This window comes from Nansenia antarctica (genome assembly GCF_963989245.1).
Source record: "Nansenia antarctica genome assembly, chromosome: 15".
NCBI lineage: Eukaryota > Metazoa > Chordata > Actinopteri > Argentiniformes > Microstomatidae > Nansenia > Nansenia antarctica.
The window spans coordinates 12,660,962-12,681,756 of NC_137685.1; the positions used below are offsets into that span (position 1 = coordinate 12,660,962).

Consider the following 20,795-nt stretch of genomic DNA (forward strand, 5'->3'; position numbering starts at 1 on the left):
TAAATGGCTGTATTGGCTGTATGTGATATACTGAATGGTAAAGATGTGTTTACACAAAAGCACACCGACACTCGTGACATCTCAAACAGCCAGCATGTTTTGTCTCGAGAAAGATGCATGAAGCATGAACATGGAAATGCCAAATGTCACCGTCATAACACTTGAATAGGTTCACACATATCCATTCCATGCCGTTGGGGGGGCTGAGTATGCATGGTTGTTCACAGGTGGAGGCGGTGAGGTTGATCGCAGCGGGGAAAGCACCAAAGATCACCCAATCAGAGGAGGGAGCCACCTATGAGGGCATCCAGAAGAAAGACAACGCAAAGGTACTGAAGACCTAGTCCTGGACAGAACACTCTAGACTGCTCCTGCCATCTTGCTTTTCCCACAAGTACTACTACAATGCTATCTGGAATTCCATAGAAATTCGGTGATGTCAAATCTATTATGACCAGACGTACTTACATTTGTACTTACTCACTAGGGTTTCTGCTGTGTATATTGGTCCATTGTTAGAATGAGATGTACAATTGATCAGTATTTTTGCATTTTGTCTGTGATGTAGATTGACTGGAACCAGTCAGCCGAGGCCCTTCACAACTGGATCAGAGGTCATGACAAAGTCCCCGGTGCCTGGGCTGATGTTGATGGACAGGTAAGAATACGCCCACAGTGGGGCGCTTGGGTGGCGTAGCGGGTTAAAGTGCTGACCATGTAACCGCAGGGTCCCGGTTCGATTCCGGCCGGGGACATATCCTGCATGTCGTCCCTTCTCTCTCTCACCCATCCTTCCTGTCATAATCTCTATCTGTCTCTGTCATTAAAAAGAAAACCATGAGTGGGACTGCCCCACTCAGAAAAAAAAGAATACGCCCACAGTCACTTATAGTGGAAATCCTCTGAGACAGAGACTGAATCACAGTAGTGTAAAGTGGCCTCTCCCTCTCCCTCATCAGCACTGACTTGAAAACACAAGAGGTGAAAGTGAGTACTGAGATGCACCTCAGAAACTCATCCCACTGTTGTCATCCCAACCTTTCTCTGTAGAAGATGACGTTCTACGGCTCCACTCTGGTAAACGACGGCACCGCTGCTAACGGACAGCCCCTGGAGATCCCTGGTGCCAGCCGACCTGGTCTGGTCACCAAGGCAGGCCTGGTGCTGTTTGGCAGCGATGGCAAGATGGTAAGTTGCCAGATGTTACACAAACATCATTACGACGCACTGGATATTACCAGAGTTTCACTTTTGGGGGATTGTCTTTGGCTTGTTTTTCGCACTTTCTTCCTCATTATTCAAGTTAAGATTCCTCTGAATAAACCATAGCCATTCGTTCCATTCGCTTTTGTGAGACTCTGAACTTGTAGTATACCTACATGCAACCATACTACCTGACCATGAAGTATGCAAATAGGTCATGACTTTTATAGAGGCCATGTGTGCTAGGCTAACCTCTTGGTGTAGCGGGCCATGTATGCTAAGCTAAGGCGTGCTAGGCTAACCTCTTGGTGTAGCGGGCCATGTCCCAGGCTAGGCTAGACTAACCTCTTGGTCTAGTATGTATATGTATGAGTTAGCATAAAGGACATGTAGATAGAGAGAGGAGGATACTGCTGCTTTAGATCATTGGGACACACCTGGACTGGCTGGTTGATACACGGGATATATTGAGATAAATAACAAATAAATGGCCAAAAGGACATTCTGAAAGTATGTGAAATGTGTTAAAAAACAATGAAAACTAACTTGCCCTCATAGCTGGTATTGCACTTTTTGGCTGAAATTACCTCAATTAAATCTCTGACACAGTTTTTCCCATTCCTCCATGCAGAATTATTCCAGATGTGTTGGTGTTTGAGGGGTGTCTTGTCTTGCATGCACAGCCCGTTTCAAATCACCCCACAGCATCTCAATAGGATTCAGATCCGGGCTTTCACTTGGCCTGTTCCAGAACTCTCCATTTCTTTCTTTTGAGCCGTTCGTTGGTGGATTTACTGGAATGTTTTGGGTCATTGTCATGTTGCATGGTCCACATCTGCTTTAGCTTCAATTCTGCATGGTCTCACATTTTCCTCAAGCGCCCTGTGATACAATATAGAATTCCTAGTGGATTCTATGATGGTGAGCAATGACTTCTCCAACAGCATGTTTGGATACTGGATTCTGATTGGCTAGCAACAGTGGTAAATACCCCCCAACTCCCTTCAGTTCAGCTCCGACCGCATTTCCAGTATCAATGCGCCTCCCAATCAATCTGATTAAGAACACCTGTGCTGACTCCGCCCACTGTTTAGCCAATATCAGTCTACCAATCTGGAGTGTCATTCCAAGGCACCAATCACGAACAAGTTGGCTCAAAGGCAAGTGAACGTGGCCTAGCCTACAATGCAATCGTTAATGTTGTTTATGGGACTATATTCTGTGGCGGAAGGATATATGTATTCTGAAATGGGTGTCAAACGAAGAAGTGAGAAAACGTGCTGGTAGAGAGATGGTAAATTAGCACCCAGATCAGAAAGAGAAGATGGAAGTACATCGGCCACGTGTTGAGGAAAAGCCCGGATGACCATCAACGCACAGCCTTCAGATGGACCCCTGATGGACGGAGAAAAAGGGGACGACGCCCCAAAGAAACCTGGAGGAGAACCGTCGAGAGGCAGCGGGACATGCCGGGTCTGAGACCCGGGGAGGCGGCGGCCACTGTGGCGAGGGACAGAGACCGGTGGCGAGGGACGGAGACCGGTGGCGTAAACTCGTTGGAGGCCCTACTCTTCACACCCGGGGGGTATTCCATCAACGTCGCTAAAGGAAAATCCTGGCTTATTTTTGATAACTTCTCGCGAGACTTATCAGAATATGCCTGGATATTTTTAGGAACTCTCGCGAGACTTGTCAACCTGGATTTTCTTTTAGCGTTGTTGATGGAATACCCCCCCTGAAGAAAAAGGACCTAAGTGGAATGGACTTTATTTGTCATTGCTACAGTACAGGTACCAAACAAGTCAAGTAAGTCAAGTAAGTCAAGAAATGATTAATGATTGTAAATAAATGAATTTAATGTTACAACTTACAACTGTGTATTTTTTATAATGTTACATCTGTGTATTTTTTATATTATGTGGTAGCTTTTGTAGAAAAGCAATTAACCATTCGAGGGAAGGGGGTTGTGGAGACATTTACCACTGGTACAGGCACTACAGGGTACTCCACAACCCCCTTCCTCTCATGGTAAGTTGCTTACATTTCCACCCCCACGCTTCACAGCTTGTTGTGTCCTGTTTATACCGCCAGTGGGCGCTAGTATGCTAGTGATGTATGCAGTTACGGAAGTGATGTATGCACTGACGGATGTGAAGAGAAGAAGTTGAATAAACCTGCGAAGTGAACAGCAGCTGCGTGTCTCCCGGTCTCATTCTTTTCCTAACTACTTTCTTACTACAGAATACCACACAGCTGGTATGAGGTTCTTGTGCTCAAATGCTGTCTTTGGTTTGTACCAAACAAGTCTTCTGTTACTGTGCATAAATACTTCATCCAAAACACATTGTTCCAGAAGTCATGGTGTTTGAAAATGCTTGGACGGCCTGACCTGGCCATGTTGGCAGTTGTTTTAAATGTTCTCCACTTGTAAATTATTTTCAGGACAGTGGAATGGCTGATTTCTAATTGTTTGGAGATCTTTATAAATCCCTTCCCAGACTCATACACATCTACAACCCTCTTTCTGCAGGCCTCAGAGAGCTCGATTTATCTCTCCATGGTGACACCACTCACTTCAACAATCAAGAGCAAACCAAACTAAATGTCTGAGGTTTAAATAAGACAGGCTCCTCCAAAATCCTCTCTAACAATGTTCTAATCATTTACACACAGAGTAGCAATACACAAAGTAGCAATACATGTGGGGGGTGTCTTGTTTTTGCTCACAAGAAAATTGCATTTCCATTAATTCCATTTTACAAATAGATTAAATATTTAAGAAAATAATAATGTATGTTTCATTTGATTAGTTATATTACCTCCATCCATCAATATTGTTCAAATGAAAATCAAATGTCCATATGTTTAAATATGTTGAAAAAGACAATGGTTTTCATGTAGTATCCTATCTTTTTCACATGACAGCTGCCACTAGAACTGGGATACTTGTCTTAATTAGTGTTCCTACTACTACTACTACGTAGGAACAGTATTGTTATTGGTGGTATACTCCTTATTATTCTGTTTCCCCGCTTTGGTCAAATAGCTCAAAAAGTCCCTGACCGAAAATGCTATAAATTTGCATGCCACAACTAGAGAGCATCAGTAACTATGGCAGAAAGAATGACCATGATTAAACCATAGGTGGCGCTATAATAACCAAAAGTAAATAATTAACTTCAGAATGCTGGCATTTCCACCCCGGATGTATGAAACTTGGTACGTATGTGTCTTTCCTCATGGGGAACATATTTGCCTCAAGAACCGATAAGGTCCGCCATGATGGATTTTTCTGAAGGTGGAAAATCTGGCCAAACTTGTAAAAATTAACTTAAAATCACCTGTAAGTCTGATTGGTCCAAAATTGCATATGGACATGCATGGTGTATGTCTCTCCTTAGAGTGTTAAAGGATAAGAGATCCATTCCAAGTTGGTGGAGAAAAAATATGACGGTCACAGTACAATTATAATGTCATAAAATCAGTAGGGATGCTCCGATCTGGATTTTTGGGGCCGATACCGATCACCGATATTTTTCCTCAAGATCAACCGATACCGATACCGATTTTTTTAAAAATACATAACTGTAGGCCTACTGACTGGATAGCCTACATATTTTTTGCTTTTTAGACAAAAGTTTTGATCCATTAGGCACCAAGCAAACGCAGACCCATTTTTATGGCATAGTAAAAGTCTGGCCTATCACCCAGTTAGGGCCTGAAGCCCAAGTCAGTGATATGGCTGTATAAAAGACATCATAAACGTGGCCTTCATGGTTTACATACTGTTACATCCTCCTATGTTTTCTGTTCAGTTATCTGTCTTCCCCAGGAAAAAAAAAAAAAAAAAAGATCGGTTTTTGCGATCGGCCATTTTTGCCGATCACCGATCGAGTCATTTGGAGTGAAATCGGCCGATTTAAATCGGTGGCCGATAAATCGGAGCATCCCTAAAAATCAGGATTTATACTGTGTAGACCTGTTCACAACAATACTACCAGACTATAACTGTGGTCCTATTAACAACAATACTACCAGACTATAACTGTGGTCCTATTAACAACAATACTGCCAGACTATAACTGTGGTCCTATTAACAACAATACTGCCAGACTAAATTGTGTAAACACTGTTGGGCCCCCTGTGGGGAGCATGCAGCGTCTGGCCAGTAGAGGGAGCTACAGGACTGGTGTAGAGTAGATGACATGATTGAAGACTGGTTGGTGTCAATCATGTCATTGTCATTTGGCATTTAACTTGTGTGTTTTTTTTCTCTTCCGACAATCGGTAGGAAGTGATGGTGAGACCAAGACATAGGCCTACACTATGGACCAGTGAAGACATAGGCCTACACTATGGACCAGGACAGCTTGGCCCATGCGTCCTCTCTCTCCCTGGGTCGGCGCACGGAGACGGAGGCCCCCCTGGTGGGGCTACCGCAGCAGCAGCAGCAGAAGCCTCCGGGTCTGGGCGGGTCACTCTCCTCCAGCCACAGCCAGTACACCATCCTCCTGGAGGAACCCCCACCACCACCCCACTCCTCCTCCTTCTCTTCCACCCGGCCAGGCTGCTCCACACCGCCTCCTCCTCCTCCTCCTCCCCTCCACCCCCACCTCCCCCATCGCCCCAGGGAAAAGCACCACCACCACCACCACTGCCAGGGCAGGCAAGTTCACTCCAAAGTGCGCTTCAGGTAGCTGCTCCCCTCTCACAGGTAGTAGAGGAAGTCATCCAGGTTCATGTTGGGCTCTCTGTGGATGCTCTGTCCCACCAGGAAAGCAAGCTTGTGGGCATACTGGCAGGGTGCAGGCACTCGGATGATCCCCTGAAATAATTGGGGGAGACAAAATCAATGACAATTTATGCATCAAAAAACAACTTGCATGCCTGAAATGGGAAAACCATATGTAAATACTGTATGTTTGATTTCATAACCAATATGGCGGTGGCGGTGGGGGGGGGACGGCGACTGGGGTAGCGGGGGGGCCGGGGACGAGCCCTACTTCTCCCCCTCCACCTCCTCCTCCGCCACCTCCCCTCAGGGTGCCCCCCAGGACAGCTTGGCCTGTTCGCCCTCTCTCTCCCTGGGTCGGCGCACGGAGACGGAGGCCCCCCTGGTGGGGCTACCGCAGCAGCAGCAGCAGAAGCCTCCGGGTCTGGGCGGGTCACTCTCCTCCAGCCACAGCCAGTACACCATCCTCCTGGAGGAACCACCACCCCACTCCTCTTCCTCCTCCTCCTTCTCTTCCACCCGGCCAGGCTGCTCCACACCGCCTCCTCCTCCTCCTCCTCCCCTCCACCCCCACCTCCCCCATCGCCCCAGGGAAAAGCACCACCACCCCCACCACCACCACCACTGCCAGGGCAGGCAAGTTCACTCCAAAGTGCTCTTCAGGTAGCTGCTCCCCTCTCACAGGTAGTAGAGGAAGTCATCCAGGTTCATGTTGGGCTCTCTGTGGATGCTCTGTCCCACCAGGAAAGCAAGCTTGTGGGCATACTGGCAGGGTGCAGGCACTCGGATGATCCCCTGAAATAATTGGGGGAGACAAAATCAACGACAATTTATGCATCATAAAACAACTTGCATGCCTGAAATGGGAAAACCATATGTAAATACAGTATGTTTGATTTCATAACCAATATGGCGGTGGGGGGGGGGGACGGCGACTGGGGTAGCGTCGGGGCCGGGGACGAGCCCTACTTCTCCCCCTCCACCTTCTCCTCCGCCACCTCCCCTCAGGGTGCCCCCCAGGACAGCTTGGCCCGTTCGCCCTCTCTCTCCCTGGGTCGGCGCACGGAGACGGAGGCCCCCCTGGTGGAGCTACCGCAGCAGCAGCAGCAGCAGAAGCCTCCGGGTCTGGGCGGGTCACTCTCCTCCAGCCACAGCCAGTACACCATCCTCCTGGAGGAACCCCCACCACCACCCCACTCCTCCTCCTCCTTCTCTTCCACCCGGCCAGGCTGCTCCACACCGCCTCCTCCCCTCCACCCCCACCTCCCCCATGACCCGTCCTGTTCCCCTTGTGTGTGTGTGTGTGTGTGTGTGTGTGTGTCCAGTGTCAGAACGAGTCGGCGGCTCCAGACTGCAGGCTGGGGCTGAAGGAGGGCAGGCCCTTCTCTGGGGTCACCGCCTGCATGGACTTCTGTGCCCACGCTCACAAGGACCAGAACAACCCCTGGACAGCCTGCCTGCCCTGCCTACCCTCCTGCCTGCCTGCCCTGCCTACCCTCCTGCCTGCCTAACGACTACTCCTCCTGCCTAAGCCCCTGCCTGCCTAACGACTACTCCTCCTGCCTAAGCCCCTGCCTGCCGACTACTCCCCCTGCCTGACCCCCGCTTGCCCTACGCCTACGACCATTCTCTGCCTAACCCCTTTAATAAATATCCTTTGTTATTACCCTAGTCTCTGTGTCCGTCTGTTCTGGGGTGCTGCCACATTTGACCGCTTGATTCAGGCCTAACAATATTACTATTATCCATATTCTCAAATGCATAGTGGTTTCAGGGAGGAAAGGAGCGTTTTTGGATTGTGGCTCTTGCAAAAATATTTTTTCGTCAATGTGGCTCCTGATTAGGACAAGGTTGAGTACCACTGATCTAGAAGCTCCATTCCTTCTTTTTTTTCTGAGTGGCTCATATCCCACTCATATTTTTTTTATTTTTTTATTGACAGTTACAGTGAAGATTTAGACAGGAAGGATGGGTGAGAGAGAGAGAGGAGGGATGACATGCAGGATATGTCCCCGGACGGAATCGAACCGGGGACCCTGCAGTTACATGGTCAACGCTTAACCCGCTATGCCACCTAAGCGCCCCCCCTAGAAGCTCCATTCCTTTACTCAGTACTCAAGTCGTAAAAGAAAATCAGGGGGGAGGTGGATTTGATCATATGGGGACAATTTTAGCATCCCCACAGCGTCAGTGACTTCAGTGTCAGTGACTTGGTAAAAATGTCATTGCATGTGTGCGTGCCCTCTCCCTCGCCCACAGTATTTTACTCAATATGCGCAAAACTAAATGTTGAAATAGCAGTAACACCACGTTCATTGATAAAATGACATAAGGGATAGAAAGGGGGGATGGCAGTTTTAGAAGGGGGATGATTTTGACCGTTTTTATTTCAGGGGGGGATGCCATCCCCCCTTATCCCCCCTCAACTTGAGTGCTGCCTTTACTTATCTATTTGTCTCCTACTCTTCTTCTGCACTGACATTATAGACCTGGGGCCTCATTCATAGAACGTGCTTAGATAACATTTTGATCTTACCCGTGTCGTACGTAGAAAACCACGTCAACGTAGTGATTTATAAAATTTCAACGTGAGTCAATTTGATCGTGGAAACGATCGTAGCTCGATGTCGAGTATTCAACTTGCTTACGCACATTACCTACTGGTTCTGCAGAGTTATTACAGGCATGTGAGCCGTACTGCCTAGTGTAATTCATGCAAGTGGCTCGTAATAAAATTAACGATGTTGTTATCAGCCGAGAAAATGAGTTTAATTCAAGATTTAAAAGGAACTGATGTTTCTGATTGTATTTCAGTCTTCCTTTATATCCCTCCGTAGCTGTCTATCTCCCCTTCAACATGCCTAGTGCGTTCCACAACGGACCTTGCCCGGCCAAACTCTAAATTATACTGGATTTTCTCCGGTGTCAGGGAGTGAGCAGCCATATAAGAATAAGACCACCTGATAAGAATAAGACCATTATATTATTACAGTAAAGCAGCACTCGAGTTGAGGGGGGATGGCATCCCCCCTGAAATAAAAACAGTCAAAATCGCCCCCCTCTTTCCATACTTAATGTCATTTTATCAATGAACGTGGTATTACTGCTATTTCAAGGTGCGAGGGGGCACGCACACATGCAATGACAGTTACTGACACTGAAGTCACTGGCGAGGGGATGCTAAAATTGTCCTCTTATGATAAAATCCACCACCTCCCCTGATTTTCTTTTACAACTTGAGTAGAGTATAAGCATGTGCCTGGTTAGTTGTCATGATCAAACGTTACAAATGCAACTTACCGAGAAGCCACTCTTCTCTGCCCTCTCCCACTTCCAGACGAACGCCTACCCTATATTATAGCACTTGTCTTAATTCAGCCGCTATAATTCAGCCTCTATCACAGGGCGTTAATACAAGCCTCATTCACCTGCGTTCATTTTTACCTGCGTTGGTATTTATAGAAGGAAGCACGTACGCAACTTTAAACCATCTCAGCCCGTTTTATAAATAATGCTTATGTCCGTTTAGAAAACTGTGCTTACGTGAAAGTCAAAGATGACGTTCAAGTACTTTTTTATGAATGAGGCCCCTGAACAGATTAAAACCATCAGCTGAAAGTCGTCCTCCCTCTTGTCTTCTGTCCTGTGTTTCCAGGTCAGTTTGTGAGCTTAGAATTATAAGGTTCTATCTCCGTTTAGGGTAGTTCAGAGATATTGAGCGTCAAAGTTTTTACATTCCATTATGTTTTGTGAGATGGAAGTTGGAACCTTTGTATTTTATGAATTACTAACTCAAAAATGTCATTTTTAAAATGACTCAAAAATGTCATTTTTAAAATGACTCAAAAATGTCATTTTAAAAATAACACCACACAGGCATTAATAAACACCTAATGGATCAGATTATGTAAAAAACTCAATTTTGACAAAAAATTCTAACGTCACGAGTTAGCATAAAGGACATGTAGATAGAGAGAGGAGGATACTGCTGCTTTAGATCATTGGGACACACCTGGACTGGCTGTTGATACACGGGATATATTGAGATAAATAACAAATACATGGCCAAAAGGACATTCTGAAAGTAAGTGAAATGTGTTAAAAAAAACTATGAAAACCAACTTGCCTTCCTCATAGCTGGTATTGCACTTTTTGGCTGAAATAACCTCAATTAAATCTCTGACACAGTTTTTCCCCATTCCTCCATGCAGAATTATTCCAGATGTGTGGTGTTTGAGGGGTGTCTTGTCTTGCATGCACAGCCCGTTTCAAATCACCCCACAGCATCTCAATAGGATTCAGATACAGGCTTTCACTTCAGCCGTTCCAGAACTCTCCATTTCTTTCTTTTGAGCCGTTCGTTGGTGGATTTACTGGAATGTTTTGGGTCATTGTCATGTTGCATGGTCCACATCTGCTTTAGCTTCAATTTTGCATGGTCTCACATTTTCCTCAAGCACCCTGTGATACAATATAGAATTCATAGTGGATTCTATGATGGTGAGCAATGACTTCTCCAACAGCATGTTTGGATACTGGATTCTGATTGGCTAGCAACAGTGGTAAATACCCCCAACTCCCTTCAGTTCAGCTCCGACCGCATTTCCAGTATCAATGCGCCTCCCAATCAATCTGATTAAGAACACCTGTGCTGACTCCGCCCACTGTTTAGCCAATATCAGTCTACCATTCTGGAGTGACATTCCAAGGCACCAATCACGAACAAGTTGGCTCAAAGGCAAGTGAATTGTGGCCTAACCGACAATGCAATCGGTAATGTTGTTTATGGGACTATATTCTGTGGCGGAAGGATATATGTATTCGGAAATGGGTGTCAAACGAAGAAGTGAGAAAACGTGCTGGTAGAGAGATGGTAAGTAAGCACGCAGATCAGAAAGAGAAGATGGAAGTACATCGGCCACGTGTTGAGGAAAAGCCCGGATGACCATCAACGCATAGGCTATAATATATAATAGCCCTCAGATGGACCCCTGAATGATGGACGAAGAAAAAGGGGGTCGCCCCAAAGAAACCTGGAGGAGAACCGTCGAGAGGCAGCGGGACATGCCGGGTCTGAGATCCCGGGAGGCCGCGGCCGCTGTGGCGAGGGACAGAGACTGGCGGCGTCAACTCGTCGGAGGCCCTACTCTTCACACCCGAAGAAAAAGGACCTAAGTCAAGAAATGATTAATGATTGTAAATAAATGAATTTAATGTTACAACTTACAACTGTGTATTTTTTATAATGTTACATCTGTGTATTTTTTATATTATGTGGTAGCTTTTGTAGAAAAGCAATTAACCATTCGAGGGCAGGGGGTTGTGGACAGTGGAATGGCTGATTTCTAATTGTTTGGAGATCTTTATAAATCCCTTCCCAGACTCATACACATCTACAACCCTCTTTCTGCAGGCCTCAGAGAGCTCGATTTCTCTCTCCATGGTGACACCACTCACTTCAACAATCAAGAGCAAACCAAACTAAATGTCTGAGGTTTAAATAAGACAGGCTCCTCCAAAATCCTCTCTAACAATGTTCTAATCATTTACACACAGAGTAGCAATACACAAAGTAGCAATACATGTGGGGGGTGTCTTGTTTTTGCTCACAAGAAAATTGCATTTCCATTAATTCCATTTTACAAATAGATAAAATATTTAAGAAAATAATAATTTCTGTTTCATTTGATTAGTTATATTACCTCCATCCATCAATATTGTTCAAATGAAAATCAAATGTCCATATGTTGAAATATGTTGAAAAAGACAATGGTTTTCATGTAGTATCCTATCTTTTTCACATGACAGCTGCCACTAGAACTGGGATACTTGTCTTAATTAGTGTTCCTACTACTACTACGTAGGAACAGTATTGTTATTGGTGTTATACTCCTTATTATTCTTTTTCCCCGCTTTGGTCAAATAGCTCAAAAAGTCCCTGACCGAAAATGCTATAAATTTGCATGCCACAACTAGAGAGCATCAGTAACTATGGCAGAAAGAATGACCATGATTAAACCATAGGTGGCGCTATAATAACCAAAAGTAAACAATTAACTTCAGAATGCTGGCATTTCCACCCCGGATGTATGAAACTTGGTACGTATGTGTCTTTCCTCATGGGGAACATATTTGCCTCAAGAACCGATAAGGTCCGCCATGATGGATTTTTCTGAAGGTGCAAAATCTGGCCAAACTTATAAAAATTAACTTATAATCACCTGTAAGTCTGATTGGTCCAAAATTGCATATGGACATGCATGGTGCATGTCTCTTCTTATGGTTTTAAAGGATAAGAGATCCATTCCAAGTTGGCTGAGAAAAAATATGACGGTCACAGTACAATTATAATGTCATAAAATCAGGATTTATACTGTGTAGACCTGTTCACAACAATACTACCAGACTATAACTGTGGTCCTATTAACAACAATACTACCAGACTATAACGGTGGTCCTATTAACAACAATACTGCCAGACTATAACTGCGGTCCTATTAACAACAATACTGCCAGAATAAATTGTGTAAACACTTGGGCCCCCTGTGGGGAGCATGCAGCGTCTGGCCAGTAGAGGGAGCTACAGGACTGGTGGAGAGTAGATGAAGACATGATTGAAGACTGGTTGGTGTCAATCATGTCATTGTCATTTGGCATTTAACTTGTGTGTTTTTTTTCTCTTCTGACAATCGTTAGGAAGTGATGGTGAGACCAAGACATAGGCCTACACTATGGACCAGTGATTCAGTAGGAGACATAGGCCTACACTATGGACCAGTGAAGACATAGGCCTACACTATGGACCAGGACAGCTTGGCCCGTGCGTCCTCTCTCTCCCTGGGTCGGCGCACGGAGACGGAGGCCCCCCTGGTGGGGCTACCGCAGCAGCAGCAGAAGCCTCCGGGTCTGGGCGGGTCACTCTCCTCCAGCCACAGCCAGTACACCATCCTCCTGGAGGAACCCCCACCACCACCCCACTCCTCCTCCTTCTCTTCCACCCGGCCAGGCTGCTCCACACCGCCTCCTCCTCCTCCTCCTCCCCTCCACCCCCACCTCCCCCATCGCCCCAGGGAAAAGCACCACCACCACCACCACCACCACCACTGCCAGGGCAGGCAAGTTCACTCCAAAGTGCTCTTCATGTAGCTGCTCCCCTCTCACAGGTAGTAGAGGAAGTCATCCAGGTTCATGTTGGTCTCTCTGTGGATGCTCTGTCCCACCAGGAAAGCAAGCTTGTAGGCATACTGGCAGGGTGCAGGCACTCGGATGATCCCCTGAAATAATTGGGGCAGACAATCAACGACAATTTATGCATCAAAAAACAACTTGCATGCCTGAAATGGGAAAACCATATGTAAATACAGTATGTTTGATTTCATAACCAATATGGCGGTGGGGGGGGGGGGGGGGCGGCGTCTGGGGTAGCGGGGGGGCCGGGGACGAGCCCTACTTCTCCCCCTCCACCTCCTCCTCCGCCACCTCCCCTCAGGGTGCCCCCCAGGACAGCTTGGCCCGTTCGCCCTCTCTCTCCCTGGGTCGGCGCACGGAGACGGAGGCCCCCCTGGTGGGGCTACCGCAGCAGCAGCAGAAGCCTCCGGGTCTGTGGCTGCTCCACACCGCCTCCTCCTCCTCCTCCTCCTCCCCTCCACCCCCACCTCCCCCATCACCCCAGGGAAAAGCACCACCAGGCCCTTCTCTGGGGTCACCGCCTGCATGGACTTCTGTGCCCACGCTCACAAGGACCAGAACAACCCCTGGCTCTCCTCCAGCCACAGCCAGTACACCATCCTCCTGGAGGAACCCCCACCACCACCCCACTCCTCCTCCTTCTCTTCCACCCGGCCAGGCTGCTCCACACCGCCTCCTCCTCCCCTCCACCCCCACCTCCCCCATCGCCCCAGGGAAAAGCACCACCAGGCCCTTCTCTGGGGTCACCGCCTGCATGGACTTCTGTGCCCACGCTCACAAGGACCAGAACAACCCCTGGCTCTCCTCCAGCCACAGCCAGTACACCATCCTCCTGGAGGAACCCCCACCACCACCCCACTCCTCCTCCTTCTCTTCCACCCGGCCAGGCTGCTCCACACCGCCTCCTCCTCTTCCTCCTCCCCTCCACCCCCAACCAGATCATCAGGGAGGTTCCCTCCACCAAACATGTCATCAAGGAGGTTCCCTCCACCAACCAGCCAATCAGGGAGGTTCCCTCCACCAACCATGTCATCAGGGAGGTACCAACCAGCCAATCAAGGAGGTCCCGTCCACCAACCAGATCATCAGGGAGGTTCCCTCCACCAACCATGTCATCAGGGAGGTTCCCTCCACCAACCAGGTCATCAGGGAGGTTCCCTCCACCAACCAGCCAATCAGGGAGGTTCCCTCCACCAACCAGGTCATCAGGGAGGTTCCCTCCACCAACCAGGTCATCAGGGAGGTTCCCTTCAGCCAGCCTATCATCAAGCAGCAGCTCTCCTCAGGAGAAAGGTATCGTTGTTTATGACCCAGGAAGCTTTGAGGCGTGTGGAGGAGAACCTGGTCATGAAACGCCGGAATAATATTCCGGAAAAAAAAGCTCAGTGGCTGTCTCAGTGGCTGTGTCAGTGGCTGTCTCAGTGGCTGTCAATGGCTGTCTCAGTGGCTGTCTCAGTGGCTGTCTCAGTGGCTGTCTCAGTGGCTGTGGCTGTCTCAGTGGCTGTGTCAGTGGCTGTGTCAGTGGCTGTCTCAGTGGCTGTCAGTGGCTGTCTCAGTGGCTGTCTCAGTGGCTGTGTCAGCGGCTGTGTCAGTGGCTGTGTCAGTTGCCGTGTCGGTGGCTGTCTCGGTGGCTGTCTCAGTGGCTGTCTCAGTGGCTGTCTCAGTGGCTGTCTCTGTCACGTCCTAACTCTGTCACGTCCTAACTCTGTCACGTCCTCTCATTTGAGTGAGGATGCTGCAGTCATGGCTGATGCAACAAGAAACAGCAGAAAAGCTGGTTCAACCCCATGGCTCCCGGACATATTAAGCATTATATTTTGGATATTTTGGATACAGTGGAAGATGTATACATTAAACTGTCTATCTTTCTATACATATTTCTCAATTTTGTGTTCCTGAGCTGATTGTTGACTTCATGTAGCCTATGGGACCAGCCTCATTTATAAAGCTTTGCGTATAACTGGCGTAAACGGCTTGCGTACCTACGCAAAGCAAGAACATTTACCCACACCAACATTCGGATTATCAGGCATGATAAACCTGCGTCAATAAAGAGCATTGTTACACATAACAAACACTCTTTACAGACGGCAGACCATCCCTTTCGAACGCCTTGGCTTCCAATCGAGTCACACTCGAAAATGAGCCATAGGGGTAGAAAAAGGAATCGGGATTGGCCCTTAATGTATTCCTCTCTACCGGTGCCATACTCTCACACATCCACCAGGGGGACCAAACACTTTTGAGATTGCCAGTCTCAAACCCTTCCAACCTCAAAGCCAGTGCTAATGCTTTTAGTACTTCTTCCTGCCAATTACAATAAATAAACATCAACAAATCTTTGGAAAAAATAAAAATAAAAATAAATAAAAGAAAGGTTCCAATATTCTAAGTTCATGATTATTATATTTGGTAGAGATGCTCCGATCAGGGTTTTTGGTGCCGATCACCGATCACCGATCACTGGAATCAGTGATCTGCCGATCCGATATCACCGATCACCGATCACAGCGTCGAAAATGGCAATTGAAGCATTCTATTTATTGTGTAGCATAATTTATGTTTTTAATTATTCTTAACACCATTGCAATACATTGTATATTAAGTATTCAAATGAAATTAGGAGATGAGAAAGTATCATGAATTGACAACCATCTGTTTTATTGAATTCACAACCACCTGTAGCTTACTTCAGGAAAAACAAATAAAATGTGAAAATCATAATAAATAAAATGTACACTGTCACAAATCAAATGTGCAACATTCCACTTGAATGAGAGGAACTAGGGGCTCTTAGAGAACTTGGAGCTTATACTGTAGCTTTCCTGAGGAACAATAAACATACCCAAACTAAACTGCAACATAAACAGGCTATAGCCAAATATAAAATACTGTTTCAAGTCAGTCAGTTTCAAGTCATATTTAGGAGGAGATAAGACAGCAAGTCAGCAATAATCAATACAACAAAAAAACAAAACATTGCACCTAAGGAGATTTCAGACTCAAACCTTACTTCTTAAGCAGCATCACTGGCAGATTAGCCTTGAGAAATACAAGCATCTCAGCGTCTTTGGCACTCAGCCTCTTCCTCTTATCATCTAAAATATGTCCTGCTATGCTGAAAAGTCGCTCGCTATCTCCACTTGTGCAAGGTGCACAGAGGAAGACCTAAAACTCGTGCGCTAATAGTTGTTGTTGCTATGGGCCTTAGCCTAGCTTAGTGACTTTCTGCTCGCGGGGTCACATGACGTAGCTGAACACTACCTACACTACGCTCGTGAAGTCACGCTGGAACTCTGACCAGCACTCGTGGAACGCCTCTCGTCCAATCAAAGCACTCGGTCCCTTTATGACGTCGAGCCCAGTGTGCGCTTCGGCGCTCTCGGAGCGAATCGACGAACGCAGCAAATGCCGTATGATATTCGTGGTATTGAAAGACCTTGCGTGCGTTCCTCCGCGAGGAATTTCTTTTGAGCAGACATTACAAACGGCATATTTGTTGTCTCTTTCCGACACTGTGTAATATTTCCAGACTGGCGACGCCATTTTGTAAACTGATCGGTCGTGTTTGATCGGCCGTTTTGAGAACTCCGATCAAAACCGATCAAGGCCATATCGGCCGATACCGATCGGCGCCGATCAGATCGGAGCATCTCTAATATTTGGTTATCATTTCCACCTTAAGAGCTAAGCTGTGCGTAATATCACCTGCCACCTTAAGTGCGCAGTGCATTCAGGACCGCATTGATTCAGATCGGAGAAGAAGTTGAAAGTACCACAAGTTTCTCATGTTACAACTCCAGTCAGTTAGCCAGCGGTGTGACATCAACAGTAAGGCAACAGTAACACTACTGTTATTTTATGAAACTCCGTTGTCAGATGTTGTTGTAATTGTTATTTCATTTTTATGAATCTGTAATTATGAGTCAACGACGGGTTTTGCAAGAACCACACATACACCCATTGTAGTGTTTGCAATCATCCTACCCATGCCTGAACTGTACCCTGCCTGAACCCACTAAAGAAACCTGAACACAAAGTCAATCTCCTGTCATGTGTGTCCTGATCGACGCCCCGGGGGCGAATGGAGCATACTCTCATTGAACTATTCACCTTATACAGTCCTTTCCCATAACCTCACTAACAGCCTATTTATTTTCAAAGTTTTATTCTATTTTATTTTATCTGATAAAAGGCATATGAACGGAAATTAGGCTAGCCTATGTGTCACGCCAGAAGCCTACATGTAACCTCTTGCACTTTTCAATAAAATGTTATAAATCTAGACATTGTGGTATTTCTTTATATACGTATCCCAGCCTGCCTATCAATTGTTTCTCAATAAACAGTTATGTTCTCCTCATTGTCATACTCCCGAGTCCGATTAAGTATGATTTGACAGGCAGCTAAACTAAATGCCTTCCCAACCAGCGAGACCTGGTTATAGAAATGACATTGTTTTATTGATAAAAAAGGGTACAACTGGAAAGAGAAAATAGAAAACTCACATTAATCCCAAACAATTTAACAGACTTCAGTTAACGTAATGTGGAGTCCGTTCATTGATCGATGCAGTCTGTTCAGTTCCCAGTGTGGCGCGCGTTCAGCGCTGGACATATGGCATAGCGCGCATGCGAATCATGAAAGCCTATATTATTATATTTATTATATAGCTCGCATCTAATCGTATCGGATGAGAAATAGACATTAAACGGCATATATAGGCTACACAACAGTAATCACCGCGACAAACAGCTATATTATATTTTAATATGATGACCGGAATATCTCACGTTTGTCCGGTAAATTGAAATCTTCCCGGACACGTTGACCGACACCAATTTTTTCTAACGGAAACCCTGACACACACACAATAACTTGTGTACGTTCGTACACAACAAACAAAACCACACTAACAAAAAACAAACAAACAAGCTTCTAACAAAGCTAGATAGCTAACAAGCCAACACCTGTGTGGCTAGCCTAGTAAACACTGACACAGCTTAGCATGTAACTCAGTACACTAGTTAACAAACTAACACGTTTGGCTATGGAATGTGATTACATAGTTAACAAACTAACATGTTTGGCTATGGAATGTAACCTACTACATAGTTAACAAACTAACACATTTGGCTATGCCATGTAACTCACTGTCGGTGTGTCGGCAATAAACATACAAACTTGTACATACACACAGCTTAGTAAACAATGCAGGGGGGTATTCCACGTACGTTGATTAGTATATCAGCGATTGAAATAAAAACCGCGTTCAGGCAACTCGTGAATGGGATTCAAGCCTCAGGTGATTCCTCGAACGAGGATCAGGCTTATGTCATCAGTGTTCACAGAAGACGAAAAATAAGATGTAAAATAGTGCAATACTGCCGCAATTAACAAGGCGAGGGAAATGGTTTGGCAAGAAATTGCTGACCGATTAAATGCGTAGGTCATACTAGCCCCAGTTATTGTTAAATGTTCATATTTTAATGAATGAATATTTACTACTGTGGTGATATCAGTAGCAGGCTACATATAGTCATATTGTCACGATGACATAGTGGTTTTGACCGCTGCCATAGTATTAAATCATCATTTTAAGACGATGGTTCAAATCCCTCTTCAGACACACTTTTTACTGCATTTCGTTGTCTGAATCTAATCTAAAATCTCATCTAAAAAAGTATGTAGGCTATAAAATGATGGTGTAGAGTAGACTCAGAGGATGTGTCAGAGTTGACTGAAGATGGTGCCGTTGCTGATGACAGCGAGGACACACAAGTAAAACAGCTCCAGATTAACCAGTTTCTGATCAGCCCGATGGAGAATCCACAGACCATGCCAAAGTACCAGAGGAACTAGCAGAAGCCTCAGATCTGTATGACAGTGTTATGGCTGCCACCATAACCGGGACAAATGCAAGTGAATTACTCCAGATCATAGCTCAGCGCTTGGAGGCAGAGAAGACAACCGTGGTAGATGACCGGACAGCAGCACTCTGGCCACAGTACATGGAGATGATTGACCTAGTCCGTGCATTCATCAGATTGGAGAAAACTGGAAATTGGGATCAGCACCTTGATACCCTGACAGACATGATGCCATTCATTCCGGCTGCCTCCGGACATAGCTTGTATGTGAAATATACAATAATCCTATAATTCTATACCCGCACCTGCTAACTGTAACTTGAATACACAGCGAAAATGTGGGCCAAATACAATTCTCTTCGTCGTTGATTTGAATGTGAACGATTGATAGCTTTTCCAAATGTCTCTTAACTTTTTCTAGATCTTTGATGGTATTACAAACATGTATTTGATGACATCATTGGTTATTTATTGTTTAACAGATATTATTATTGACAAAATACTAGTGTTCCTTCTTTATTTTACATAAATGAATATTCAGATCTTTTCCATACCTCCAGAAAATGCGCCAAATAGAAGACACACATCCCCAAGTTAACAAAAGATTTCTGGAAGATGGTCTGCAAGTTGTTCATACGTCAAATTAATACTAGGCTGGACTATCCCCCGACCTTGTAATAGAACAAGCCCTCATGCGAAGTATGAAACACAACGTTTGGTTCTAGTGGATGTGGGTTCTTTCCAACCCTGCAACATCTGAAATCAACAATGCAATGAAAGAAGTGACAGGGGTAAACTATGAAACTAGTGAACAGCACAAGGACCGTTCTGCATCAACACAGGAAAGAGACAACGCAGACACTAAATAAACAGACATCTGAGAGAGACAGTTGACTTCTGACAGAGACCGTTTACTTCTGATAGAGACAGTTTACTTCTGACAGAGACAGTTGACTTCTGAGAGAGACAGTTTACTTCTGACAGAGACAGTTGACTTCTGACAGAGACAGTTGACGTGTTGAGGGTTTCTGACACCGTGAGAAGAGGAGGGAGATGGCGGCCGTGCTGCTCCATGTGCTCGAGCGGCCCGAGCTCAACCAGCTGCCCAAGGCGGTGCAGAACAAGCTCGAGCGCCGCCTCACAGACCTGCAGCGCGAGAACGGCGCCCTCAGAACGCAGCGCGAGCGGCTCACCTCGGACTGGGAGCAGCAGTTCTTTGACGTGGAGAAGCGTCTGACGGACAGCCAGGAGCAGGTGGTGTCTCACACCCGCGTCTACACCGCCCTGAAGTACGATAACAGGCAGCTCGTTGAGGAACTGAACAAACTGAAAGGTCTGGATGATGAATCATCAGGAGAGAAACCAGGAGAAACAAAGGGCAAGGCTAAGTATGAGATCGAGGCTGAGAGGAGAGAGCTGGCTCGCCTGCTGGAGAAGAGGACCCAGGAGGTGGACAATCTCACTGAGGACCTGAAGCGTCTGGACGCCAAGCTGCTGGAGACCAACACAGCCAAGGTGGCGCTGCAGCTCCAACTGGACGAGATACAGTCAGCAGAGGTGTCCATCCAGCACCGTGAGAGGCGTGTGCAGCAGGAGAAGGAGCTCCTGCAGAACCAGAACAACTGGCTGAGCGCCGAGCTGAAGAAGAAGACGGAGGAGCTGCTGGCCGGAGGCAGAGACCACGACAAGCTGACCGGAGCTGGCCGGAGGCAGAGACCACGACAAGCTGACAAGCTGACTTTTTATTTTATTTTATCTGATAAAAGGCATATGAACGGAAATTAGGCTAGCCTATGTGTCAC

The 20,795-nt window shown here is 46.3% G+C and overlaps 1 protein-coding gene across 1 annotated transcript; it reads left to right on the forward strand.

Annotated features, from left to right (window-relative positions):
* Positions 1–209: 209 nt before the first annotated feature.
* LOC308171146 (mitochondrial 10-formyltetrahydrofolate dehydrogenase-like) lies at positions 210–7,456 on the forward strand (the record flags this gene model as incomplete). Its single annotated transcript, XM_080546002.1, has 4 exons — positions 210–329; positions 569–658; positions 1,051–1,188; positions 7,261–7,456. The coding sequence occupies 4 exons, from the start codon at positions 210–212 to the stop codon at positions 7,444–7,446; spliced, it is 534 nt and encodes a 177-aa protein (XP_080402128.1). The 3' UTR covers positions 7,447–7,456.
* Positions 7,457–20,795: the final 13,339 nt, after the last annotated feature.